Source organism: Notechis scutatus, chromosome 12 (genome assembly GCF_049901735.1).
Source record: "Notechis scutatus isolate UNSWTSFEM ecotype Mainland chromosome 12, rNotScu1.2, whole genome shotgun sequence".
NCBI lineage: Eukaryota > Metazoa > Chordata > Lepidosauria > Squamata > Elapidae > Notechis > Notechis scutatus.
The window spans coordinates 17,064,625-17,091,615 of NC_142020.1; the positions used below are offsets into that span (position 1 = coordinate 17,064,625).

The 26,991-nt window shown below is 62.2% G+C and overlaps 2 protein-coding genes across 3 annotated transcripts; one reads left to right on the plus strand and one right to left on the minus strand.

Annotated features, from left to right (window-relative positions):
* The first annotated feature begins 14 nt into the window (after positions 1 to 14).
* Positions 15 to 26,975, plus strand: CORO7 (coronin 7). Its single transcript, XM_026683376.2, has 28 exons — positions 15 to 416; positions 1,883 to 1,976; positions 2,412 to 2,486; positions 4,009 to 4,079; positions 4,250 to 4,433; positions 5,527 to 5,603; positions 6,210 to 6,260; positions 8,370 to 8,456; positions 8,636 to 8,718; positions 21,115 to 21,169; positions 21,247 to 21,304; positions 21,393 to 21,538; positions 21,622 to 21,717; positions 21,992 to 22,135; positions 22,308 to 22,428; positions 22,578 to 22,753; positions 22,893 to 23,001; positions 23,128 to 23,214; positions 23,325 to 23,467; positions 23,663 to 23,767; positions 23,885 to 23,970; positions 24,052 to 24,193; positions 24,520 to 24,609; positions 25,089 to 25,205; positions 25,707 to 25,842; positions 25,931 to 26,022; positions 26,120 to 26,206; positions 26,519 to 26,975. Exons 1-28 carry the CDS (start codon positions 15 to 17, stop codon positions 26,522 to 26,524), a joined length of 3,120 nt encoding a protein of 1,039 aa, XP_026539161.2. The 3' UTR covers positions 26,525 to 26,975.
* Positions 12,826 to 20,261, minus strand: VASN (vasorin). Of its 2 annotated transcripts, none has more exons than XM_026683383.2 (2): positions 19,681 to 20,261; positions 12,826 to 15,162 (listed from the first exon to the last, which is right to left on the minus strand). In XM_026683383.2, the coding sequence occupies exon 2, from the start codon at positions 15,150 to 15,152 to the stop codon at positions 13,197 to 13,199; it is 1,956 nt and encodes a 651-aa protein (XP_026539168.2). In that variant the 5' UTR covers positions 15,153 to 15,162; positions 19,681 to 20,261; the 3' UTR covers positions 12,826 to 13,196. The 2 variants fall into 2 exon arrangements, with proteins under 2 accessions (XP_026539168.2, XP_087798503.1); XM_087942377.1 differs by lacking the exon at positions 19,681 to 20,261 and adding an exon at positions 16,119 to 16,312.
* Positions 26,976 to 26,991: the final 16 nt, after the last annotated feature.

Genomic DNA, 26,991 nt, shown 5'->3' on the forward strand with positions numbered 1-26,991 from the left:
GAAGAAAAGCGGCGATGCGGGGTTCCTCAGAAGCCTGGCGGGCGGTGCGCTTGGCCGGTGCGGAGCTGCCGGAGGAGCCCCCTGCGGGCGTGGCGCCTGAAGACAGGAGGTCCCCACGGGCGCTCGGCGGGATTCTCCCCGCCCGGAGCCCGCCCAGCTGCTCGCCAATAAAGCGCTACTTCGGCCTGGCTTCTAGGTCGCGGGCGCCGCCTGAAGGGCTTCGCGGAGCGCGCCGTTGCTCAGCCTGGCGCGGGTGGCCCCGCCCCCCTGGAGAATTCGGGGCCCGCGTGGGCGGGGCTGTGGGCGGGGCCTCCGTGGAATCCGACCCCAGGCTGGACGGCGGCGGCGGTGGCAGCATGAGCAGGTTCAGGGTGTCCAAGTTCCGGCACGCCGAGGCCAAAGTGGCCCGCAAAGAGGTGGGTGGGCGTCGTCGTCGTCGTGAGTCGTACTTGCCGCCAAAACGTCTCCTTGGTGAACCGCCGCACCCACCTGCCGGGGCGCGGACGGCGGCTCGATGGACGCGCCGGTTCTTTGCTCGCTCCCCCGCCCGATCGGGTGGGTTCGGCGGTTCCCCGATGGGCGCGGGAGGAAGCGACCGGCTCAGCCCTCGGCCTGTGTCAGCGATCCCACCGAAGAGGGACGCCGGCGCTTCCGGAGGTGCCGCCCGATTGCAGGGCTGAGCAACGCGTGGGCGCCTTCCGAGACACGGCCGAGCCCTTTCTAGGGGAGCAGCGGCCAGGGCCGCTCCCGGCTGCTTCTTGGCCTCGGGGCAGCCGAGGCTGAGACAAGCCGAAGGGAAGTTGCCGGGACTGCATACGGGAAAGCCTCGCCCTGCAAATTTAGTCCGGTCGGGGGCGAGCAAGGCGGTTTCCCCGCCAGCCCCTCGCTGCTCAGGGGCCGGCTGGCCTGGGGCGGCATCCCCGGCGCGAATTGGGCTGGGCTAGGGCCGCCCGGCAGGTGTCTTTCCGCCTTCGCAGCAGCCAGAAACGGGAGGCTGAGCAAGAGCGGGGCCTGCGCCGAGCATCGTCTGCTTGCGAAGCCCGATCCCCCGACCGTAGCCCGGGCAGCCCCTGGCTAGGGAAGGCTGGCTGACGCTCTTGGCGGCGGCGGCGGCGGAGAAAGCTTCGGAAGAGCCTCTTGCAGCAGAGCCGCCTCGCTGCTGAAGCTTCCGGCTGGAGAGGAAATGCGAGAAGCGCTCTTTCTGCAACAATTCCGCTGTATGATTTGTTCTCGGGGCGCAGCAGGCCCGGCTTCCGTTTCCCAGCAGGAGGGGCCGCCTGGGACAGCGAGCACCTGAGCTTCCCTACGGTTCTGCCAGGCCCGGCCGGCGCGCAAGCACGGGACCTCCTGGGATTTGCTGGCCTGGCCGTTTTCCCTGCCATGCCAACTGGGAACCAGTCTGGGCCTCCCTGGGAAGCTGCTTCAGCCGAGTTCAGGGAAACGCTGAGGGAGGCGGGGGTGGGGGGGAGCTGAATTGGGCAGCCTTGTGCAGTGAAATAAAATCTTGGTTTGGGGTGGGGGATTCGAAAAAAGAATGGGGGAGCACACCTCAGGTAAGAGGCCTCATAAGAGGCCCAGCCAGCCAGAGGGAGGACTCTGCGGTTGGACCCTGGAATCCAGGGAAGCGACTGCAGTTTGCCAAGGAGGCTTTTCTGGTTCCTCCTTTCTGGATGGTTTGGCCAAAGCGTCCGGAAGCGCCTTCTCCCTGTCCTTGGCCATGCCCCAGTCACCTCTGCTGCTTTAGTCCCTGCTGGAGAGAAAGCTGCCCTTTGCTCAGGGCCAGATGTCCCCCACTGCCTCCTGGTCCTTGACCCACTTGTGGAACAGTGTGGGAGGCACTTCCTCTCCGCCGCCCCAGCTTGCTCTCCTCTCTGCGCAACAGGCCTGGATTGGAGATCTACAAAGCAGCTGCCCTTCAGGGAAGCCCCACATCAAGGCCAACACCCGCTGGATCGCATTCAGCACAGACTTGGCAGGTAAGACCCAGCCCAGCTCCTGCCCTTGCACTTTGACCTGGCAAGGAGTTTGCAAACATCTTCTGGGTGTGTCCCTGCTGAGGGTAGTGGGCTCCCTTTCAACTGGCCCCAGCCCAGGAGGAGTTTTCTTTCCCTTCTGCCCTTCCTTGCTTGTCTCCTGGTGATTGGCACTCAGAGGGGAAGAATCAGAACAGGGGCCCATTAGGACTGGCTTCACTTGGGTGGGGGCCAGGAACTTGGTGCCTCCCTGCTGTATAGTGACCACCTTGAGCCAGGTCTGGCCAGAAGCCAAGATTTCTGAAACTGACCCCTACTGATAGCTGTCCAGCCTCAGGGCAGCTCTTGAGGGGAAGGCAGACCAGGGACACATTTCCTTCTGGCTGGCAGGTGGGCTGCTTGGGGCTGGCTTCATGATTTTTCCCCTGTTTTTGCCAGGTGTGTTGGGTGCTGTGCCCCTGGAGAGCCCAAAGGGGATCAAGAGGGTTATTTCTCATCTGCACTGCCATTCAGGTGAGCTGGAGAAGCTGCAGGGGTGGCCTTTGGGGAAAATGGGCTGGTCTCCCATGCAGAGAAAGGAAAAGCGTGCTGCTTGGGTGAGAAAAAGACTATATACAGGAAGGGAGAAGCAGGCTCTCTGCTTTCGGTTCTGCTGGCCAGTTGCTTAAAACAAGCTGCATTCGCTCTCTTGTGCAACTGCCGAAAGGAAGGGTGTCACATGACTCTTCACACACACACACACACACACACAGAGAGAGAGAGAGAGAGAGAGAGAGAGAGAGAGAGACTTGTCCTACTCTGAGACAGACCCTAAGTCAGCAGCAATCCAGCCCCTGCCACACTGGGTCTCATTTGATGGGCTTGCTTGTAGATGAGGGTGGGAGTTTCACATTTAACCTGATGTGTAGGCATCATAGAAGCAGAAGCCAGCCTGCCCGTGACTTTCTCAGACATCCACATGGGGCAGGGCGGACCCCCGTTCTGCTCTATGCTCAGCCAGAGGGCATGTCAGGCACTTTGTACCCCCAGCTCCAAGGGCCCAGGACTGCCCAGTGGAAGCCATAATCTGGACAGAGGCTGTTATCCAACAGCTGCACTGCCTGCCTACCTGTCTCGGAGGATGAAGCCCCTGGTCTCGGAAGCCTCGCTAGGCCAGCCCACAGTGGGAAGCTGCTGCTCTCCTTCCTGGCCGAGGCACTTTGCCCTGGTGGCTCTATGATCCAAAATCTGCAGCTGGAGGGGGGGAAGCAGGAGAAGCCCCTGGGTGGCACTGCTCGCTCCCACCCCCTTGGAACTGAGGAAATGATGCCTCAAAGCACTTAGTTCGGCCCACAGGCCCACATGTGAAAGCAAAGGGCAGGGGGCTAAATCATCCCACACATGGGGAACCCGAGCAGAAAGGGGAGTTGCTGGATTGTGGGTGCCCATAGCACGATGGGCAAGTGTGCAGATGGGCAGGGAACTTGGCTGTGCCTTTTCGATTGCAATTGTCAGAGATTCCAGAAATGGAAAATGGCAGAGTGAACCAAATAATAGCAGGATCAGACCTTCCTCTGCCCAAGCCCCCCAGACAAAGGTAATTTCATCCTGCTGGGTGGAATAGAGTGGGTGATTTGGTGTCAGACTGAATGGACGCTGGGGGGGCACTGGCTGGGAGAAGCTGTGCCCCTTTGCTTGGGGTGAATAAAGAGTCCTCGGGAGATCCCCCTCTTCAAGCCCAATTGGCTCTGCGCTGCAGTAGAATGGCACCACATCTGGCACCTCTGCAAAGACCACAGGCCCCCTCAGTCCAGGCCCAAGCCCAGAAGGCCCAGCCAGGAACCAAGGGCAGGCTCTGCGGTGACCCTTTGGCTGCAGAAGCGAGAAGAGAATCGCCATGTCTGCCACCCTCCAGTTCCGATCCTCCCCGTCCCATCCGATGCTGGGAGGCAATTCCTCAGGGAGAGAAGCAGCCCTGGGACTGCCGTGGGCGCCCACAGCCTTGGCTGCCTGCTTCTCTTGTGCTGCCCTTCCCTTTCCTCTCCTCTCCTCTCAGATGTGGTGACCGACTTTGACTTCTCTCCCTTTGACCAGCAGCTGTTGGCCACCGGATCGGCAGATGAAGTCGTAAGTGCAGCCTAGCTTCTCCCCAAGGTCGCTCTCCCTGCACGGGCGGCTCCTGGGAGAACTGGGGGCCGAGGGAAATTAGCTGAGAGCTTTCCCCTCGCCCTCAGCCCTGCCTGCCCCTGAGGGAGCCTGGCATCCTCTGAGCACTGCCAGCGGTCTCTTTTCTGCAGGTGAAGGTGTGGCGTCTCCTGGAGTCTGGCCAAGACCTCTCATCTTCCCCCCATGTGACGCTGGGGCCAGAGGGGAGCCGGGTGGAGGTGCTTCTCTTTCACCCCACGGCGGATGGTGTCCTGGCCAGTGCGGCTGGGAAGGCAGTGAAGATTTGGGATGTAGAGCAGCAGCAGATCCTTACTGGTACGATCCTAAGTGGGCGCCCTTTGATTGCCCTCAGGGTGGGCTGGAAGATGCCCATTGGCCCCCGGGGAAAGTGGAGCAGCCGTCACCCAGGCCAGCCCCTTCTGCCCTGGGCTTTCATCGTGCTGCCCAACGCTCTACCAGCCTGGAGCTCTTCCCTTCGCCCACTCAAGCCTGGCCAGGCTCCCCCTGGGCTGTGGTCCTCCCAGAGAACCCGACCGATTTCTGTGGAAGCAGAGCTGAGGGACTCCCTTCCTGGAATGGGCTGGCCTCTTGGGCCGCTGCCCACATGGGTAGATTTTTGGGGGAAGGGGGCCAGATAGAGGGGGAAGGCAAGGCTCAGTCAGGAAGACTGGCCGTGGCAATCCCAGCAAGAGGAGAAGCCCAGAGAGCCCGTTGCCAAGCAACCTCATGGGCCCTGCACAGGCGCTGCCACTCCGATTCCAGAAGGCAGAAAGAGATGAGGGCATTTTCCAGGCTGAGGACAGGAAGGGCTTTGTTGCCAAGGATTGTGCTCCTCCTAGGAACAGCAGTGTGTGTGTGTGTGGGGGGACACCTTGGAATTGCTCAGCTGCTGCCTTGCAGAGAAGGGGGCTGCTGCAGCTGGAGGGGTTGCAGCTCTCCACATGTTCACCTTTGAACCGGTTGTTCAGGGGTCCCTGCAGCAGCCCCTGCCCCAGGGACGGGAGCCAGCCCTGCAGGTGAAGCCCGACCTGATGTGGAAGTGGGAAGGAGGGGCAGCAGGCGGAAAAGCTCTGGGTCAGAGGGAGACAACCCAGAGGCCACTGAGCAGTACTTCAGCCACTCAGTTGTCTCCGTGCAAAGTGTGTGTGTGTGTGGGGGGGGGGGTGTCCCTTTGGTATGTTGTGCAAGTCGTGCCACTTGTCGGTAAATCAAGATTCACAATTGTGGTTTGGAGGGATCCAGGCTGGAGGGATCGGCCTCCCATCCAGTGGGGGAGGCTGCCTCTCAGCCGCTCTGCCCCGTTAGGCAGCCCTCACTGGCCTGAGCTGGGGAGCCCTCCTCGTGATCTGGGTGTCCAAGCAGGGTGCTGGAGGGCACAGCACCAGGCCCGTTTCGTTCTTCTCTTCAGAGCTGGAGCCTCACCTGAACTGGGTGCAGAGTTTGGCCTGGAAGCCGGACGGATCCCTCCTGGCCACTTCTTGCCGGGTGAGTGCAGAGGCCAGGGCCAAAACAAGGAGCTGGCTCTTGAGTGCCGGTGGACACCAGGGGGCGCCGTGCTCCATGCTGTGGTGTGGGCACCCTGGCAATGAGCAGCCGCTTGCCCTTGGCTGCCATCTAGTGGCACCTCCAGAGGGGTTCTGTTGCCTGGTGCATGTTGGGGGAGGCCCTGGGGGCGCCTGCTTGGGAAGGAACATACTTGCATCCCCCAAGGAGAGTAGCATCTCCCTGGGGACCCCCAGGCCCATTCCAAACCAGGAAGGGGCAGGGCCGCAAAGAGAAGGTGCACCCCTGGGGGACCTGGTCTGGCCTCAGTCAGGTGGCTGTGACAATCTGGGGCACCCCCCCACCATGGGCAGGCCAGAAGTGGACGCTTCCCCCAAAGCCAGAGCATCAGCAGGCACTGGCACAGCTGCCTGACACCCACCCACCCACCCCCTGCCCCGTCCTACTGGCAGCCTCAGCATAGGGGATTAGGTTCCCTCCCCACATTTTCTGGCCTGGCTGACTGTGCCCAGGGTTGGGAGGGGGGTTGTGGGGCTGGGCAGAGCAGGAGCTGAGCTGATGACCTCTGGGCCTCCCTTTGCTCTGCAGGACAAAAGGCTGCACATCTTTGACCCACGGGCCAAGTCGGTGGCCTGCCAGGTAGAGTATCTGGCGGGGGTTGCCAAGGGGAGGATCCATCTGGAGCAAACTCCACACAGCTGACCCCATCCAGTCCCATCTAACGCACAGACGCCACACCCCGGGATAATTCTCAGGAGGAGGCAGGAGGGGCGGTCTGGGAAGCAGCTCCAGGGGCAAATGGTGCCGAGGGGAAGCCGTCCTCCAAGTCCGGGCTCAGCTCCCTGGGTGTAAGAGGAAGGCGAGGGGACTGCTGCTGCCCAGGGTTCGGAGCTGAGGCCGGGCTGCGGTCCCCTTTGTAGCCTTCCAGGCAGACTCTCCCCGGTTCTTGATTGGCTTCCCAGGAATGAGCCAGCCTGCATTCGGGGGCCCTATTTACAGCGCCACCCTGTGGCTTGCACTCTGCGCTGGGCCAGAGACTCCCCTCCTGGTGCATCTCCCCCCCACCATTGCACATCTGGGAGAATGGTGCAGGGGCAGAGAAGCCACGGCAGAGGAGGTGGTTGGAGCTCTGCTCCGCTTGGGGGTCATTGCAACCTCCCCTCAAGGGCCATTCTGTAAGCAGGGCTACTGTGGCAAGGGCCCCAGGCAAGGAGGGGTCCTTGGGGGCTCTCTAGCAAAGAGGCACGGGAGTATCTTGAGCCATGGCCTGGATCTGAGCTGGGGCTGCAGGCTGCCTGGGGGGGCAGACTCCCCTGAGTTAGCCAAAGCAGGGAAGGGGGGGGGTGTGCTGAAGTCAGAGGAAGCCGTGGCTGGCCAGAAGACGTTGCTGGCCTGGCCGGGAGTCAAACCGCTGAGCTCCACACCGGCTGTGAGTTGATGATCTTCTTTGAGGAGGCAAGTGGGGGGGCTGCTCCCCCTCCTCTCCATGTAGTGCTGACGTGGCTGTCTTCCTTTTGTCTGGAAGTTGCCCCTTCTCGCCTGTTTCCCCACAAAGTGGAGGGACTCATCACATGCGTCATCTCTCCTGTCAGTCTCAAGAGCTTTCCTGAGGGATGGTTCATGCAGGAGAGGGGGGGGGCGTGGAAGAGGGCCAAGAAGGGGGTGGGGAGCCTCTGCTCCTTCCAAGCAGCGGAATGTCTGTTTCCTCCCTCCTGCTTTGCTCTGTGGCTGAGGGCGGTGGGAGAGATGGGGAGAGCCTGCCTGCTTGTTCTCCCTCGGTAGGAGGGCCTGATGTGGCTGGATCAGACCCTGGGCTTTGTGCCCCCTTAGCAGCAGCCTTTCAATCCTCCAGCCTCTGCCCCTCCCAGTGCAGCCTGCGTGGGTCTCTCTCCAAGGTCTGTCCCCCAGTGAATGGGGCCAAAACCTTCACTCCACTAACTTTAGCCAGGAAGAACAGGGGCTGGGAAGGAGGGTGTTGGAGAGCACAGCCCGGATGATGGTCCCTGCAGCTGGGAGAGAAGAGGCCCTTATCAGGTGTTGGCACCCCAAAGGGCTCTGCCGGTATCCGCTGTGCCCGCCTGGCCCCTCCTGGTCCTGGAGAGGGCAGCTGAATCGCTGCTCTTGCCTCCTGTGTGCAGTTTGCCCCCAAACCTCCCAACTCCCCGCAGAGCAACCCACAAAACCCCTATGGGCTTTAAAAGCAGCACACACCCCCCGGGCATTGCAGTCCTTAATCTGGCCAGAACCTGCTCGACCCTCCAACCATCTGAGGAGAGGCCAAGGGCTGTCTCCCCCACAGGGCAGTGCAAATGAAGGGGGTTCCCTGCAACCCTCTTGTCTCCCGGCAGCATTAAGGAGAGCCAGGTGGGACCCCTCTGCAACTTCTTTGGGCTGGGAGCACCAGAGCTGCCCCTCCAGTTGCCCAAGGCCTTCTCAGCCACTAAGAGTTGCAGCCGACCCCTGGGGGAGGGAAGCACTGCCCCCAGTTCATTTCACACAGAATCTGCCCAAGATCCAGCAATCTGGAAGAGCTGCAACACAATGCCAGCTCAAGGATTCAGGAGCCTTTGGGGCACTGCCCTAAACTGGTGCCCTCCCTGAGTCCAGACTGGTTGGAGGCAGCGATTTGAAGGGACTCATGGGAGGGAAGGAGGAGTGGGGGTTGTCCCATTCCAAGGGTCTCCTGCCTCTCCTCACTCCAGATGGGGAAGGCAGCCCCTCTCCAGCCCTCCTCCTCCTTCCCCCCAGACTGCCCTGGCACATAACGGGGGCAGGGAGGCCCGGCTCCTGTGGGTGAATGCGGAAGGCTGCTTCCTCTCCGTGGGCTCCAACCAGGTAGGGATTCCGTCTAACTCTCCGGCGGGGCTGGGAGGCTCGGGCGGGGGGGGAGGGGTGGAAATCCTGACAGGCTGCTGGGAGCACTTGCTGTGCGCCCTCCGCAGACGCCTCTTTGGCACAGCCTGCCAGGGCTTGGGTCCTTCCGAGGCAGCCCCTCAGCCTCCGCTCCCTTCCAGGTGATGGAACGGGAAGTTTGCCTCTGGGACAGCCGCCGGTTGAGCAGCTCCCTGACCTCCGTCACACTGGATGCCTCTCCCAGGTAAGGGACTCCCAGCGTTAGGGGGTGCAGAGGGGGTAGAGTGGCAGGGGTGGGCCAGACTGGCGTTCCTCCGGATTGGCCCAGAGGTCGCTGGGCACGGTGGAAGGCCCCAGGGCTGCGGCCACTGCACCCCACCCCATGCCACCTGGCCCCACCTGCATGGATTGGCCCCTGCACACGCAGCTCCTCTAAAGGAAGGGTTGCAGGGAGGCTCTCGCTTGAAGCAGGCTTGGGCCCACCGGCTCTGACAGGAGGGGGGAAGAGGCGGAGAAACATTCGGTGGACATTGCATCGGCCACCCCTCAAACAGCCCCTCCGGGTGACCCAATGGGCCTCTTCGATGGGTCTTGAAGTGGCTTGATCAGGGCACACCAGTCCCTCGTGGGGGTGGGGGTGACACCCTCGTGGCACTCAGGCAGGGGAGGCATGGCTTCCTGGTAGGCTCCGGTTTCCCCCTCTGGTCCAAGGGGTCAAGTGATGCCAGGTTGCTGGCTTGTTTGGGCTACCACTGATAACTCGCGCAAGGAAGGTGTGGGGCTGGTTGGTGCCGCTTGTCTGCCTTGCAAGGCTGCCGTCTTGTTGCCATCAAGCTGATGACCGAGGGAAACGAGGGGCTGATTCTGACCGGGGGGGTGTGGAGGGCTGTACGTGGGAAGGAAGCAGCTCCTTCCCAGCAATGGGGCTGTTTCTGGAAGGCTACTTAGCTGGGCTCCCTTCTCGCCCCTCTGGAAAAAGAGGGATGGTTGGGCCTGGCTTCTCTCGGGCTGTCTCCCCATGGGGAATTGCTCTGGGCTCCTCTTTTGGACAACTTCTTCACTGCTTGGCTACAGAGAGGAGTTGGTGGCTAAGGAAAAGCAGCTGCAGTGAGCCCCCGTGGCAGGGGCTGCTGTGCCCTCAGACCTTCAGCGCCAGCGCCCCGCTGTCCGGTTCCCAGGGCAACTCTGGGAATGGAGGAAGCTTCAGCAAAGGGCACATTAGCTCAGCAGGGGGCAGCAGGTCCCGTTGCTCAGGAGATGTGGGAACGCGGTACAGGTAATGCCACGGCTTAGTACAGCCCTGGCCCCCTCCCAGGAAGGGCTGGCGGGCACGTCAGAGCAGCCTGCCCCCTGAAGCAGGGGGGCTTTGGTCCAGCCGTGGCTCCCCCATGCCTGCCCTGCCGCCTCCCACAAGAAAGCCTGCTTGCCAGGCTACCCATCTAGCCTGGTGGAGCTGCTCCCAGCCACCCTCCCTTCAAGGTTGTGAGGAGGAGGGCCTGTGTTCTGACAGCATTGAGGTGGGTGGACAAACTTCAGGGCTGGGGGTCTTGGGCTGGAGCCCCCTCCTCCTCCCAGCCTGCCACATCCCACAGATCTGGCCCTGCCTGGAGAGGCTATGCTGGAGCTGAGCCTCATCTGACTGGGGGACTGCAGCTGGCAACTCCCCTAGGAAGGTCATCGCCAACGTGGATGTCTCGGCAGGCCCCGTGACCAGGCCACCCTGAAGGGACTCTGCCCACTTCCCTCAGAAGGGTCCAGGAAAGAGGAGCTGGCACCCCGCTTCGGCCAGGCCGGGTCCCTGCCCTGTGGCTACAGCCGGCAACATTTCCAGGGGGCACCTGATATTTTTGCCATCCCCAAGGACTTTGAGGGGCTTGCAGAAGCCTCTGCTGCCAGGAAGGGCCCTACCCTGTCCTTGGAGGCTGCGGAGTCAGCCCTTTTCTCTCCCTGGGTGACTCAAGCGGCTGGCGAGCTCTGAGCTCCCTGCCTTCCAAGCCCGGAGGAGCTGGCCAGGACTCCCGGGTGGGACTGGCTTGGCTTGGCTACAGGGCTGCTGCCTGCCTCCCCCACCCCATTTCTCCTCTCCCTGCGGTTGGAAAATCCACGTGGCTTATAAGGAAAATATTTGCTCAACAGCCCTTTTTGCAGGAATCTGTGATGTTAATTTGAACAGTCTGCTGGGGATGACAAAGGGCCCATTCAGTGGGTCAGCTGGTTCCTGTGGGGACCTTCCCGCTTTCCAGCCCTGGGGCCAGCAACTCCCGGGGGCCCTCTGGCTTCCCTGACCCCTGGGGCCTGTCCAGCAGCTTCCCGGCCCGGAGGGCAGGCCAGCTTTGGTGCAGCCTGCCCCCTTTCCTGAATTAGATACCCTCTGGCCCATCATTGCTGGCATGAGGCTGGGTAGGGCTGGGAGCCTTGTCATGCCAACAAGCAGATGGTTGAACTCTGGGAAAACCTTGGTCAGCGGATCAGGCCCGCCTGGCGCTCTCTAAACAGGGCTGCAGCGATGATGCTTCTGGCCTCGGAGCCTTTCCCTTGGCCACTGCAGTCTGCAGCAGCCACCTGCCCAGGAGGGAGTTGCTTTCTTTCCCTTTTACCACTGGTGTTGTGAGGTTGCGCCTTGCTAGATCTGCGCAGGTGGCCTTGCCCAGGTGTTCCTGGTGCAGTTGAGAGACCATCTTGGAGGTGGAGAGTGCAGACCAGCTCCCACCTCTCCAGGACCCCTGCAGGGAGCTCATTAGAGCAGCGGGGCCTTCTCCTCCTGGGCTCCATGCGGGAGGGTCTGCTTGCCTGGGCTTCAAGGGTCAGTCTGCCCGATGAGCAGAGGGGCTTCAACTGTTCCCTCCTCCAGAGGCTCTTCTGATACGACCAGCCAGCAGCATCCCTTGAGCAGCTCCCTGGAGAATCCACCTGGAGTGCAGGGGAGGGGTGGACTCTGAGTCAGGCCAAGCTGTGCAGGCGCCCTGAGGGGGCTTTTGGGGGTCAAAGCAGGGAGGGCTTCAGAGGTTAAAGGGAGGGGGCCTTATTTTGGCTGTGCTGCTCACAGCCCGGGTTCCCAGCAGAAGAGCCATTTGTGAACGAGCCCTGGTTTATCAATTGAACCCAACTGGGTGCATCCCTTGGAGCTCCAAACCAGCAACCACGATTTAGCCAGTTTGGGTCTGGCCGTTGGCTGACATTCAGCTGTCCCGTCTCCTGCAGCCTTGAGGAGAGAGAGCTGTGTTGCAGCATTCCAGGCAGATCCCCTAATGCGACCCACGTGGTACCTCTCTGATCCAGCAGCCGCAGCCGCAGGCTTGGGAGGTGGGAGACGCTGGCTGGACCCAAGGTCGGCCAGGCAGAGCAGCTGTGTAAACACCGCTCAGCTTGGCCGGAGCACAACTCTGGCTGATGCTGCCAAAGGGCGGGGGAGGCCATAGCAGCCCTGACAGGCTGGAGTTGGGGTGGTGGTGAGGGGGGGCTGCTTTAAGAGGTGGCTTCTCCCCCTCTAGGCCTGGGCATCCTCTGCCCGTGCCTTGGCCTGCTCCGGGGGCATTTTCTCCCTGGTGCCTGTCCAGCGGAAGGGCTTCAGCCAGGCCTGCAGTCAGGTGGCCCCTCACTCTTCTTCGGACAGAGGCCTCCCCCTTGCCTGGGTCCAAAGCACCACGTGACTCTGCCTGCCGGGCTCCATGTAGTGAGCAGCGGCTGAGCAAAGGGCAGCACGGAGGCTGCATCTAATTTTCAGCCCACTTTTGGTGGGCTGAATGAGATTCCTCGACTCTGGTGTGGATCCGTTCCTGTGGACACAGCTGGTGGCCCTACTCTGCCAGCCATGGAGATATGCAAGGCTGGATCAGGCCCAGTGACATGCCCCCCCCCTCCTCCTGGCTTAATGCATTCTGTGTATCCAACCATGTGTCTCGCCTGATCTACCCAAAAGAACCTGCTTCTAAGGACAGGGAAGGGCCAGCAGAGGCCCCAGAGGCCTAATGGGCCTGCCCAGCCTGGGGTGTAACTGACTTCCTGGTGCCTCTTTCCAGCTACTTGGGAAAGGCATGGGGGGGCTCTTGTAAAGACCCTGTGCTGTGGAAGTCCTTTGGCCCCCAGGGCTGCAGCTCAAAGGCTGGCATTGCAAGCAGGTGGCGTTTTGTGTGGAGGAGGGGGCAGCTAGGCTCAAAAGGGACAGGGTCAGTACGAGGGTGTCTTCCACAGTCTGCTCCTTCCGTATTCTCCGTCTGCAGTAAGAATTGGACGCCGCGTGTTTGCATTGTGCACCTTTTCTGCAAGGGCAGCCTGTCAACAAGGCTCTCTTGCTCACACTCATATTTTTATACAAAAGCATTTGTAACCTGCACAATCTGCACAAAACTTATTTTTGTAGAAAAACATTTATCATCTGGTTTTACAAAACAGATCAGTCCGCTAGGAAAGTTACTGCCCGGAAGGAAGGGGACCAGGCAGTGACAACTAAGTGTTCAGTGTTGGGCCCTTGGGGGCTGCTGGAGCGTGGTCTCCTCCTCGATTAATGGAAGAGGCTCTGCTCCTTCATGGAGTTGTTTTTACAGCTCCCCCCATAGTTCTGTAGGGCTGGGGCTGCCCTCGGCAGAGGACTCGGGGGCTGGCACATGGGGTCCCCTTGCTGTGGGAGGTGGCCTCTCTCTGTGCCACTCTCTGGCCTCTCCCTGGGCACTGCCCAGACGGTCACCAAGGAAGCCACCCACATCCTGCTTTGCCTGAGTGCCCCTAAAAGTAGGAAGGTCCCAGGGCCCGAGGGGGGGCTGTGCCTGTGAAATGGGGTTGCATGAGAGGCACCTCATATTCCAGGCTGAGGGGCGCCGCAGTCTTGGGACTCTGCTCACTGCTCATCGCTACGCCCTCCAGCTCCAATGGGCTGGGGCTGGGGGTCCCGGGGGCAGCCTGGCCCTTCCTCTGCTGCCTGCGCTGTCGCGCATAGCAGGAGCTGGCAACCGCCAGCCCCAGCAGGAGCAGCACAGCTGCCACAGAAGGCGCCACCACCAGAGGCAGGTCGGGGCCTTTGCTCTGGGTGACGGGCGCGTGCTGCTGGTGGGTTGGGTGCAGCGTGTGGGCCTCCACGCAGAGCTCCTCCTGGGGCGCCTTGTCACCCAGGGCCCCAATGCAGATGTGGTACGAGGAGTTGGGCTTCAGGGCCCGCACCGTGTATTCGGGCAAGGTGGCTGGCAGGCTGAGGGTGACAGGCCGCTTGTCTGGGCCTGAGAGGTTCCAGTAGGTCAGGCGGATCCCCTTGAGCTGAGGCTTGGAGCGGATGTAGTTCTGCAGGCCCACCTTGATGGAGGTGCTCCCCACGTGCTTGACGGCTATTTGTTTGGCCTGGGTGGGCTCTGGCAGAGCAGTCGTGCCCCCCCCGACCACCTCACAAAACAATCCGGTGAAGCCCAGGGGGCAGAGGCACTCCAGGTGGCGGTTGGGGCCTGGCTGGCACAGGCCCCCATTAAGGCAAGCATGCGGTGGGCAAAGCCAGGCCTCAGGGCTTGGCTGGCCCTCTGGGGCAGGCGAGGCCGTGGTCATGAGGCTGCCATGCCTGGCGGTGGGGCGGGCCTCTGGGGGAAGGGGCCTGCTGCTGCTGGGGAGTTTGGGGCTGGTTGCTCGTAGGGTGCTGCTGGTGCTGGTGCTGGTGGTGGGGCAGCCAAAGTCTGCGTACTCCAGCTGCTGGAGCAAGCGGCCTGCGTTTTTTGGGGGGAAGTGGCAGCGGGTCTCTTCTGGCCTCCGGAGTGAGGCTTTGCCGAGCCTGGCCCAGCTGACGACCCAGCTCATGGGGCAGACGCAGTTGAAGGGGTTCTCGGCGGCAGTGACCGCCCTGAGCCTGGGGAAGGAGGCGAAGAAGTCCCAGGGGAGCCCGTTGAGGTTGAGGTTGCTGATGTCCAGGTCCTGGAGCTGCTGGAGCTGCTGGAAGTCCTCTGCCCGCAGCTGCGAGATCAGGCCATTCCCTGCCAGGCTGAGCCTGGTTAGCCCGGGCAGCTGGCTCAGGACCCCGGGCACCCTGGCCAGCAGGTTGTCCGAGACATCCAGCTCATGCAGGTTGCGTAGGCTCTGCAGGAGCTCCTCATCCACACTGCGCAAGCCCAGCCCGGCCATCTTCAGGGACTCCAGGCTCCGCACGTGGACGGTGCCTGTCTCGAGGGCTGCGATCTTGTTCCGGCTGATGTCCAGCAGCAGGAGGGTGGGCAGGTTGAGAGGGGGCACCGTGTGCAGCTGGTTGTCCTGGAGCTTCAGTTCCAGGAGGCTTTCCAGCGAGTCGAAGGCAGCCGGGTGGATGGTCTGGAGCTGGTTGCGATCCAGGTAGAGCCGCTCCAGCAGGCGCAGTCCATGGAAGCTCTCGTTGGTGACCTCCTGCAGCTGGTTGGCGGACAGGTCGAGATTGTGGAGTCCCGGCAGCGGCTGGAAGACGTTGCGTGGCAAGCTAGATAGGAGGTTCTGGGAGAGGTCCAAGAGCCGGAGAGCGGGCAGCCCTGCAAAGCTGTCCTCGCTCAGTGTGTGGAGGCCACTCTCAAACATGTACAGGTGGGCTGTGTCTGGTGGCAGCCCCTGCGGGATGGCAGGGCTGCTCCTGGCGATGCAGAAGACGGTCTGGGGCTGGTTGCACTGGCAGTCGGCTGGGCAGCCCTGGACAAGGCTACCAGCTGAGAAAAGCAGCAGTGCCCAGATCAGGGGGAGCCTCATGGTGGAGCTTCTGCAGACAGAAAAACAGAGGGGGTGGGTGGGTAGGTCATTTCCAAAGCCCCCATGGGCCACCCCTGCCCAAGCTTTTCTCCTAGTGCAAGTCCTGGATATTTGCCTGACCCCCAGGAGTTTTTCTGAGAGGCAATCCTCTTACACAGACAGACACACACACACGGTTCAGTCTATGCCCCTTCTCAGGGATCAGCACAGGGCAGGAATGGATGCTGGCTTCCTTCCCAGGGGAGAAGAGCCTAGCCTCCCTTTGGTCCTGCCAGCATTCAGTCATCTCCAGGGATCAAGCGGGGAGGGCACCAGAGGAGGGGGCTGGCCATTTGCAGAAGAGACCCTGGCTTATTGGGAGGCCACGGGGCTGCTGGGCATCTTTCCTTTTGGGGCTGACCCCCATTCGCCAGCAGCTGGCATGCACTGCCACTTTGGGGTAACCCAAACTTGCCTCCTGTTCTACAGACCCTCCAAGGCTGGGCAGGGGGGCAGCATGTGATGTTGATTTCATGGAAAGCCAGCAAAGGAGGGTGCCCCCTATGCAGACACCCACATTGTGGTTCTGCCCACCCCTGTCCAAGTGCTGGGAAGGGCAAAGCACACACACACACACACACACACTCACTCACACAGAGGCATTCTTGGCAAGGATGAGCCGCTCGGCTTGGAGAAGGCAAGGTAGATGCCAGCCGGCTCAGGTGTGCCCCTCACCCCTGCAGTCCCCTCAGCCAGCCGTCACAGGCAGCTGGTCTGTCGCCTCATTTAATAAGGGAGATGATTAACTTTGGCTGAGAGGCTCTTAGAAAGGCTGCTGCTCACCAGGTGATCAGCTCTGGAATGTGCAGCTGAAGGAGGGGGAGAGCCCTGAGTTCGCTTGCAGAGAGAGGGAGGGGGGAGGCCTCCCCCCTCTGCACTTTGAGCGATTGAGCCCCTCCCCTCCCTTGAGCCTACATTACTCCTCACCCGGTAACCCTCGTCTGGCTGTGAGCCTCCCAACATTTGCAGTGGGGCCGGCCCTGAGGACGGCATTCATTGACATGCGGTCAATGCAACAACCCTGGTTTTCTCCATTGCCCTGGAACTAGCTGTCTGCCACTGTGCTCGCCTTGGGCTTAGGGACCGAGACTGGAAGGGGTCTGGCCAGGAGGAGGGCCCCTGGCTGCAGGGAAGCTGCAGGAGGACCTTGGCCTATGGATGGCTCTGCCCCGTCCCTTTATTTGTTGACCTGGCTGGGGGTGGGATCTCGCCAACCTTCCCCATTTGGGGCCTGCGAAAGAGGGGGGCCGGAGCAGCTCCCCGCCCCACCTGCCACCTCCAGGCTTGGGCCGCTGATAAGCAACCTCTTGCCCCCGACAGCCTATGGGGAGACATGTCTCGCCACCCAGCAGGCTCCCTCCACACCCCGCAAGGCTTGGGAGTGCCCTGCCTGGCCTGGAAGCCATCTGGTCCCAAGATGCCGCCAGGAAGGCTCCCCGCAGGCTCAAGCTAAGAAAAGCGCCCGTGTGGGGCAGCTGGCAAGGGATCAGAGGCTCCTTGACCCACAGCAGCCTTCCCTGGAGCCAGCCCTGGGTGGCGGGGGGGAGCCACAGGAAACGCCCCATGCAGACTGGCTGGGAGGGGGGAGCACACTGCAAACACCTGGAGTCACTGTGCCTTCCAACACAGCCGTAGGGCAGGGAGCCCCACTTCCGGTCTTTCCTCCCCATATCATTCTGTCTTTCCATGAAAACTGGGGCGGGGGGAATGCTTAAGGGGTGCAGCAGGTCAGAGGCCCTGGCCGCTTGCTGGGTCCAGGAGGTTTGCTCCCCAATCAAGATTAAGGGGCTGCTTGGGCTCAGGCTGGGTTGAAATGCTCTGGAGGGGGGTGTTGCATAATCCAGGACCCTTCAAATGGGGAGCAATTGGGGGGGGGCTGAGAACTGAGAGGCTCAGGTTTCCCAAAGATTCAACTGCTCTTCCATGGCCAGGCAGAGACAAGGGGACCCAGCCCCTCCCTTGGATAAGTCCTCCCCCCACCCTTGCTCCTGCATGCTGCCTCTGCTTCCTTCTCCAGCCAAGCGAGGCATGGAGTCCCCCGGGCTGCTCCTCAGGTTAGGCACCCCAAGCATCCTTTCCTCCCTTCAGAGCCATGGGGGACCCCAGCCAGGAAATGAGTCCCCAGCTTTGCCCTGCACAGAAGGGGCAGCTGGGTCTTCTGGGGCTCCTGTGGGAAGAGGGTGCCCTGGGTCTTTGGGCGGCAGGCTGTCATTAGCCTGGCACAGGCGTAACCCCTAATTAGGCCAGGGAGGAGCCGCCTAACCACATTTCCACGGCCAGGAGGAGGAGGAGGCTGCAAGGAGTCGGGCAGCAGCTGTGGGGCAGTGGGGGAGGGAGCGGCCCTAGCTTGGCTTGGACTTTGGGGTCAGGACCAGGTGGCACTCCTTGCAAATGGAGGGGGAGGAAACCCCCCCTGCGGTGTGGCTGGAGTGTCTCCTGATGGGCAGCACAGAAGAAGCCTGTTCAGAGGGGCTGTGAACCACCTTGCCCAGCTTGGGGCATCCTGCAAGCCTGGGGCCAAGGCGCTTTCACACGAGGTTGCATGGTCCAGCCGGCCCACCAGCCCAAGGCTGGAACCATATCAGGAAGTGGGCTGAGGGGGAAGCCCCGACATCCATGCCCCTCCCAAGATGGCAAGAAAATGCAGGCTGTACCCCGTATTGCAAGGCGGTTGCCTAGGCTGTGCTCTCCAGGGCTGGGGGAAATGTTGCCTCCCATCTCACCTGGGGGTTTGGGGGTCAAGCAGGTGTTAGCTGCTCTGTAGGAGCCCTCTGGCCCCTTCCCTGCCAAATTTCTAGCTTCCCCTCCACTCCAGCCCTCCCCCCTTGGAGGACTCTGCAGCCTCTCACCTCCCCAGCCACAGCATTCCTGCCCTGGCTTCTCCAGCTCCCCCCAGGTGTTGGGGAGGGGGCGAGCCAGCAGGTAGCGACCAGGGGCTCATCTGTGGTGTGTGGGAGGCCTCCTGCCCACCACACCATCTCCCAGGCTCCGAAGGAGAATTCCATTGTGTGAACAGAGTGGCAGAGGGCTGGCTGGGGCTGTTTTTCTGGTTGGGTCCTGGGCTGAGACATCGTGCCAAGTGAGAGACGCGCTGATGCCCCTGAACCCAGCCTACGTGTTGGCCAGAGGCTCCCCCAGGAGGCGTGCCAGTCCTTAAGCCCTGCATGTGGGTGTTCCCAGCTGGGTGTCCTCTGGGCCAGTTGGACTGCTTAGTCATGAGAAATCAGAGCATTGCACACCCGCCTTGAACCCACAACTGTGTACAGTCTTGGAACCAGGTTCCTCCAGAAATGCAGTTCAACTCCTGGCCAAACCCAATCAAGAGTGCAGATTTCTGGCTTGTAAACTGAGCACATCGGCCGCTCCGGCACCCTTCCTAAGATTCCTGACACCCATCCCACCCTCACCGGAAACAGGAAACTGGTCTTCCCTCTGGCTGGCCTAGCAGGCAGGACCTGTGCTCTCTTCCTAGGAAGGAGCAGCTTTCCTCCCCAGGAGGGGCTCAAGGGATGGGCTCCGTTGGGTTGGGTCCACTCAAACAGCAAGGAGGTCTTTGCTAAGCTGAAGCTGCTGCTGGGAATCCCCTCCCTCCACCCATCCTCACTTGGCCCTGGGCCCACAAGCCGCTGGCTCTACCTGAGCAGCAGCACTGGAGGTCCAGCAGCTCTCCAATGCCCCCTCCCCACAATTGTCTCTTGGCAATTCCTTGAGGGGAGAGAGGGGGGTGGTGGTGGTGGTGTCTGGCAGTGGTCCAGGTGCCTCCCCAGCCCCGAGGAACAGGAGGAGAGGGACGGACACTGCAGGGCCCACGGCTGGCAGCCTCAGTCTCAGGCGCCCTTCCCAGCCAGATGCCCAACCAAGTTCCTGAGCAGAGGCCTGGGGGGCAATTCAACAGAGACGGGGTGAACGCACGGCCACCTGGGTCGAGGAGGAGTGGGCCACCCAGCAGCTCCACTTCCTCTTGCTGAGGGGGGGGATGGTGTGGGGAGAGCCAAGATCCCACCAGTCTGCCTTGGCAAGAAACGGGGAAGGCTGCCCACCTCTGCTCTCCCACCCAGGCCGGCTTGTGCTCTGCTGCTCCGGGGCCTTTGTGTGGACGTTCACTAAGTGGGGAGGGCCACTTTGGGGTGGCACCGAGAGCAGGGCGGGAGAGGCTCCCACACGGCATGCACTTTGCCACCCCCCCTCCCTCCAGTGGGCCAGAGAAGCTGGCTGGCATCTGGAAGGGTACTTTGCACATGCTCAGGGTTGCCCAAGGCTGAGCCAGATGCAAACAAGTCGACGGTTCCTCTCCCGAAAGGGAAGCGGGCTCTCACCGCCGCTTGCGGGGGCGACAGGCGAAGTGCCTGGAATGTAGAGGGCGAGGAGGCGAAGCGTCCGGGCAGCTGGAGCGCCCTTCCTCGCCCTGCCGTTTCCTACGGAGCCGCTCCGATCCCCTCCCTCCGCGAACCGAGGCGCTTTCCGGGCGGCGGGGGCTCGGGGCACTTACCGAACGGGCTCGGCGAGGCAGGGCCGGGGTGCTGCTAGCGCGCGGTGCGTCGGGGCTGCTGCGGCGGCCGCTCCATCGGCGGCTCCGGGAAGCGGTGGCGCCTGGCGGCTCCTTGCCTGCCTCCCTCCCGGCCAGGCTGGCCGAGGCTCTGCTGACTCGGGTTTCAGCGCGCGGAGCCGCGGAGGGGCGGCGGGCGCCGATTGGCTGGGGGCCCGGGAGGCGGAGCCTTCCGCCCCTCCTGCTGGCCGGTCGCGGACTGGGGAACGGGGAGGAGGGGGATCGCCGGCAGCGCTTTCCCTGCTGGGCGGAAGGTCCCCGGCTGGCCCCGTTGCCCGCGGCGGGCCTGCCTCTCCGGGTGCCTCAGCCCCTCCGCTCCTTCCAGCCTTGGCCCGGCAGGCGGGGAGCAGCTGGGGCCGCCTGCGGACCCACCTCCGGGAGGAAGGGATTTGTGGCCCCGACTCTCCTCAGCTTGGCCGGGCAGGAGAGCCTCGGTGGGTCAGGGCAGGCCCGTCTCCTGCACCGGCGGCTGCGCCCGGCCAGTCGTCCCGTCGCGCCAGCCTCCCTGGCAGCCCGTCAGACGAGCCGCTCGGCGAGATCCTCCCGTCGCAGCAAGGAGGCGGCTTGAAAGACCTGCTGGGCCTGTTTGGGGAGCGGGAGGGGCCGGGCTGCCCTTGTCATTTGGCCCCTTCTCAGGTGGCTGCAACCGCCCCAGAGGAGAGGAGCCCCAAAGCGGCCTTTCCCTGCCCACAACCGCTGCTGCCAAGACTGCTGCGCCCGCCCGTGGAAGGGGGTCCCTGCCGAGAAGCCGGGGCCCGCCGGGCCTGTCCCTAGGCTGGGCTCTGCCATGGCCGCCCCTCTCCTTCCCTCCCTCCCTCCCCCGCCCTGGTCCCTGCAAGCAGATTCCCCTCAGGCCTTCCGCCAGGCCCAGCCCTCTCACTGCCCACCCCTGGGGGAAGGATTGGGGCTGGCAGGGCTGGTGTGGTGGGTCTTGCCTTCCCAGAGCTTGCCTTCCCAGAAACCGGCAGTGTGGAGGAAGCGAGTGGGGTGGGGTGCAGGGTTGACTGGCTGCCAATGCAGGGGCACAGAAGGGGCACTTTTCTTCCAGCCCCCCTCCCAGTCCTGGGAGTCTCACTCCCAGTTGCTTAATGGGAGATGTAAGCGGCTGCAAGGATGAGCTGTGAAGGGGTCCCAGCGAGGAGTGACTCAGCCCTTTGCCCAGGCGCATGCAGGGCCGAGAAAGACAAGGGTGGCCAGGGGGAGGCTGGGAAGAGTGGGAAGCACAGAGGCCTGGGGCACATCCCAAGAGCAGAACAGGCACCCTGGCCGGGGAAGGCGGGGGGTGCTGGATGATCCGGGCTCTGGAGAGGGAGCAGCAGGTGCCCTTGGCAGGAAGGGGGCTCTTGTCGTGTCTCCAAGGGGCTTCTTCTCTCGCAGGCCTCTGATCCCGCTCTTTGACCCCAGCACCGGCCTTCTTGTCCTGGCAGGGAAGGTAAGTGCCGCTGGTCTCTCTGGGAGTGGCGGGAGGGGGGCGTTGCAGCAGCCGCTCAGGTAGCCATTCTCTTCCAGGGAGAGAAGGGGCTTCTCTGCTATGAGGTGCAGCCTGCGCAGCCGGCCATGGCAGAAGGTGAGTCCCCCTCCCCACAGCTTGCTTGCCCAGGGTCCCCGCCCAGGAGTTGGGCGCCTCTCTGCCACTCACTCAGCTCTCTGCTCAGTTCACCGGTGCTTTCTGGAGACCCGGACTCAAGGGGTGGCCCAGCTGCCCAGACTGGCCCTGGATGTCACAGCCTGCGAAGTGATGAAGGTTTTGCAGCTGAGTGACTCGGCCGTTGTGCCCATCAGCTACCTGGTGCCCAGGAAGGTAAACCAGCCAAGCTGGCCGCATGGGAGTAGGTGGGGCCTCTGGCTCCAGCAGGTCTTATTCAGCCCTGGCCTTTCTTGCAGTCCACACATGAGTTCCACAAAGACTTATTTCCTGACTGTCCTGGAAACATCCCGGCAGCATCCGCTCAGGCCTGGTGGGCAGGGGACAACACGCAGGTAAGGAGGAGGGCTGAGCTCTCCCCAGTTGGTGGCCCCCAAGATCTTCAAAGACCCCACCACCACCCTGGTGGCTTCTTGAGCTGACCACCGTCAAAGCAGCAGGTGGCCTCTCCTGCCCACAGGCCTTCTCCAGGGAGAGGCTGCTCTGGGCCTGACGTGGTCAGCCCTGGCCAGCATTGACCTATGCCTTTGATTGCCCTTCCCCATAGCGGCCCCCTCCTGGGCCTTGGCTCCTCTGGCAGGGGTTAAACCTTTCCTCTCCTGGCTCCAGGTGGAGATGGTGAGTCTTGATCCTGCCTACAGGCCCAGCCCGGGCTTCCTCTCTGCCTGCCTGCCTCACCTTGACCAAGACAGCCAGCACCCGCTCTCTGCCCACGTGGAGGCAGGGGATCAGGCCAAGGATCTGGACAACAGTGTGAGTGGCCGTGGCTGACAGGGCACCTGGTAGCTTTGCCCACTTTCCGGGGTGCCCTGGTCCCAGCTTCCTTTGAGCAGGGATGATCTGGGCCTGTCCCCATTCCTCCCCTCGGTGTGCTGGACTCCAGCCCGCTTGCAACTGGCTGACACATGCCATTGCTTTTTGCCAGGTGGGCAGCCTGTCGTCTCCTGGCAGTTCTCTGGCATCTCCCTCCAGCGCTGCCCCCTCTCTCTCTGCCACCAGTGGCTTTTCCTCCAGCCCAAGCCAGCGGTCCCTGCAGAATATTCTGGGTAAGGGTCTGTGGGCCAGGGACACCGGCAAGAATGCCCGGGCTGCCTTAAAGGGTGCTTTATTGAGGTGTGGATGCTGTGGGGCACAAGGAAGATCCATGGGGCAGCCCACCCCCAGCCCACCCCCACCCCCTTGCCTTCGTCTCCAGGCCCGAGTTCTGCCTTCCGGCACATCGAGGGCACCGTCTTGCCTCGCAGCACCCACATCACCAACCTGCGAGGCTTGAGCCTCACCACACCAGGAGAGTGCGATGGCTTTTGCGCCAACCGGCATCGCATCGCCATCCCACTGCTTGCCGCAGGTGGACAGGTGGCCATTTTGGAGGTGAAGCACCAGCCCCGCCCTCAGCGTCATGGCCGGCTACAGGCTGCCGGGGGGCGGCGGGGCTTCCTCTGCCTTGGCAAAAGACAAGGAGGAGTGGCGGAGGGCACCATGCACATGGCTTCCTTCCCTCTCTCCCAAGCTCTCCCAGCCAGGGCGACTCCCTGACACCCCCATGCCCACCATCCAGAATGGGGCACCCATCTCGGATCTGTGCTGGGATCCCTTTGATGAGCAACGCCTAGCCATCGGTAGGGACCGGGGGGGGGTCTTTTTCCAGGGGGGCGTTGTCTGGGCATCCCAGCCTTTGGGCCGGCTGAGCCCTGCCACAGGGCCACACCCCATCCCAAGGGTCCTTTCTTCCCTCTCTGGTGCAGCTGGAGAAGACACCAAGATTCGGCTGTGGCGGGTTGAGCCAACCGGGCTGCAGAAGCAGCTGCTGGAGCCAGAAGTGGTCTTGAGAGGTCAGCACCCCCATCCCTCCACCCCATTCTCCTTGTGGCTGGCCAAGGCAGGATCGGCCTAGGGAAGCCTGGCGCTGCTCTGAATGCAGCCTCTCTCCTTCTCATGCCAGGCCACACAGAGAAGATCTACTCCATCAAGTTCCACCCTCTGGCCGCCGACGTCTTGGCCTCCTCCTCCTATGACAAGAGTGTCCGGATCTGGGATGTGCGCACAGGGAGGCAGGAGCTGGGACTGCACGGCCACACGGACCAGGTGGGGAGCACAGCGGCATCTCCAAGTTCTTTGTTACCTCCAGAAGTGTTCTGTCGAATAGCCAGCAATGAAGTCGGCCTGGCAGCCCAGCATCCACCCTGATGGCGGGGCATGCAGTCCGCCTTGCGCGGAGGGCTGGCCGACCCAGCATCCTGGAGTGCAAGCCTCCCTCAGCCAACCTGTTGTTGCTTTCAGATCTTCAGTCTGGCCTGGAGCCCCGATGGATGCTGCCTGGCAACCGTCAGCAAGGATGGCAAAGTGCGAGTTTACGAGCCTCGGCAGGCTGGGCAGCCCTTGCAGGTCAGGGTCCGGCCAGGCTCTTCTGGAGGGCAGCGCCCGCATGTATCCCGGACAGCCCACGTGGGCAGCTGTAGCCCATTCTCTTTCTGAAGCCTCTCCCCCCTTGCCCCCGCACAGGATGGTCCAGGGCCTAAGGGGGGTCGAGGTGCCCGTGTCACCTGGGTCTGTGGTGGCAAATACCTGCTGGTCTCCGGCTTTGACAGGTGAGCCCTCCCCCCCAGCAGTCTCCCAATTGCTTGCAAGAGCACAGCCTGTCTCATCTCTTTCTCCCCTTCCTCTTTCAGCCGCAGCGAACGCCAGCTCTCCTTGCACCAGGCTGAGGCCCTGGCTGCTGGACCTCTAGCCACCCTCGGCCTGGACGTCTCTCCCTCCACCCTCATCCCTTTCTATGACGTAGACACCAGTGTGGCCTTCTTCACAGGCAAGGTGAGCCAAGAGGGAAGGGAGATCCTGCCGCTCAGAGGGCAGGGGCTTTGGGGCATGTCCAAGGGAGCAATGCAGGCCATCTGGCCCCTGCCCTGCAGTATCTTTAGGGGGGGGAGAGACACAAAAATGGCTCTTCTTTTGCCTCTAGCCAGGCTGGGCATCTGGTGTGTGGAGCCCAGTTTCCCACTCAGGTGGATTCAGCTTCCCCCCACTGCATTTCTCCTGGCTGGTTCCCATGGCGCCAGTTTAGCCTTTGTGTAAGGCTTGGACAGGAGCCCCCCCGTCAAGGCTGTGCATTCGACCTCTTCTCTCTCCTGGGAGCTTAGGGTGACACGAGGGTCTTTGTCTATGAGGTGGTCCCAGAGGCCCCTTTCTTCCTGGAGTGCAACAGCTTCCTCTCCTGCGACCCCCACAAGGTGAGGCACCTCCTGGGACCTGCGGAGAAACAAGGTTGGGATGCTGAGAAATCCTTTCAGGCTGGAGTCTTTACTGGACTTGGCTTCTTTTGACACTGTGAGGGCCAAAACTTTGCGTGAGACTTTTGAAAACGCCGCAGAGGGCAAAGAATGGAGCAGCAGCCCTCCTGCCTGCTCCCCGCCCCCCAACACTGGCAGCCAGGGAGCGGTGGTCCCTGCCAGAGGCTGGAATGGCATCCCAGAGGGGAAGAACTTTGGGGCCACCCTTCCCTCAGTGGCTGTTGACCTACCTGGCCACCCGGAGGCCTCTTCCTCTGCTGGGGGATTCTTTGACCAGCATTAGGTGGCCTGCCCTCTTGTGGCCATCCAGGGCCAGAGCATCCCAACAGCAGAGAAGCTTTTGCAAGATCTCTGGGGTGCTGGTTGGGGAGTTGTTCCTTGCAAGGCAACTGGTCAGTCTCTCTCCTTGACTGCTCCAGGGTTTTCACTTCCTGGCCAAGACGGCGTGTGATGTGCGGGAAGTCGAGATTGCCCGGGCACTGCGCCTCCGGCAGACCTCCATTGAGCCGGTGGCCTTCCGAGTCCCCAGGGTCAAGGTAGAACCCCAAGGCTTGGCCTGTAGAGCCATGTGTGTGTGCGTGCGTGCGTGCATGTATGGGTCTGCAGTCGGGGGAGGGGTGTATGGGTGCATTGCTCAGACCTTCGGTCCACACTGCCAAGCAACGCTTGCAATTGGCCAGCTTCAGTTGCATGAATCAGTCGTTCCGAAACCCAGAATGCCTCCCTGTGCCCGGTATTCCTTAGAGGTCCAATCATTTGCTCCAACCCCCAAGGAGGCTCGCATGGGGAAAGTGACCTTCCGTGGTGCTTGCTAACTCCAGGGCCCTTTACTTACCTACAGCCAGACATGTCCATGGAAGGGCCCACCCTCATCTCTTGCAGCTGCCCGGCAGCTTTCTTCAGGGGAAGGACCTTCGCTGGAGGCCCCCAATCTAATACCTCGCCCCCTCCCCAGTTCAGAGCCTGTCTGAGAGGCTCAGCATTGCCCCTGAGGTGCTCCAGCCTCTCATCAGCCGTGGGGCATTTCCTTCCCATAGAAAGAATTCTTCCAGGACGACCTTTTCCCGGCCACGCAGGTGTGGTGGGAACCTGCCCTGCCAGCCACAGCCTGGCTGAAGGGCGCTAACAAGCAGCACCAAACCATCAGCCTGCAACCCCAGGACATGACCCCAGGTAAGGGGGGAGGGGGGCTGAGCAGGGAGGGCTGAAGGAGTTCAGGGGACAAGAGAGCAAGGGGCTCCTGCTGCCTTCCCCCACGCAGTGAGCCAAGTGCCCAAGGAAGCCCCCAGCCGGAAATACCTGCCTTCCTCCACCTACCTGAATGAGAAGTCCGATGAGCAGAAGAAAGAGGAGGTGAGCCTTCACTCCCTTGGATCTCCTGACACTGGGGGAAGGGGCAGTTCCTCTGCCTTGGGGTGAAGAAGCCCCCTCTAACTCCCGTTCTCTGCAGCTGCTCAGTGCCATGGTGGCCAAGCTGGGGAACCGAGATGACCCCCTCCCGCAGGACTCCTTGGAGGGAGTGGATGAAGAGGAGTGGGTAAGAGCAGGGCTGGGAGGGCAGCCCCCTCAGAGCCCCGGATGAAAGGAAGCGTCAGACTTGGGGGGCAGGCTGCTCCCCACCGGCTGGCTTCTCCAGCTAAGCCCAGAGAGATCCGACTCTCCCCTCTCTCCCTCCCTGCCTCCTTTATTCCAGGGTGGGGAGCCACTGAGGGCTGGCTAGCACCAAAGCTCTGTCTGTGGAGGGTCTTTCACTTCGGAGGGATGAACTTTGTCCCACTACCCACAGCAGGTGACTTCAAGCAGCTGGCCCGACATTGCTCAGCCATGCTCATCTCTTATTGCTCTGTAGGAGTAGCTGCAGGCGCTGGAAAGACTGATGCTGCCTCTCTGCCTGCAGCCCCTGCAGAGCCCGGGATGGAAGGAAGCGTCAGAGTCGGGCTGCAGGCTGCTCCCCACCGGCTGGCTGCTTCTGCTCAGGGGCTGCCCTCCTGCTGGGATGGGGACTCAGACCACCTGTGTACTATTGCCTGACTAAGGCTTCCACCCAATAGGGGGTCCTCGGGGTCTGTCCTTGGCAGGAGCCTTCCTGTTCCATCTTGGCTTGTTGCTTTGAAGCTGGTGGGCCAGTTGCAAGCATTCTCGGGGCTCGTTCACTGCCCACATGTGCCCATGATTCCAGGCTGGCATCCTGAAGCTGCAGAAGCTTTGTTCACCAGCTGCCTTCTCAGGAAGGAAGAAGCTCCTTTCTCCAGCTGATTCCCTCTTGCTGGGTGTAACCCTAACATGAAAACCTCCTTCCTCCTGTTCTGGTGTCTCCTGTGT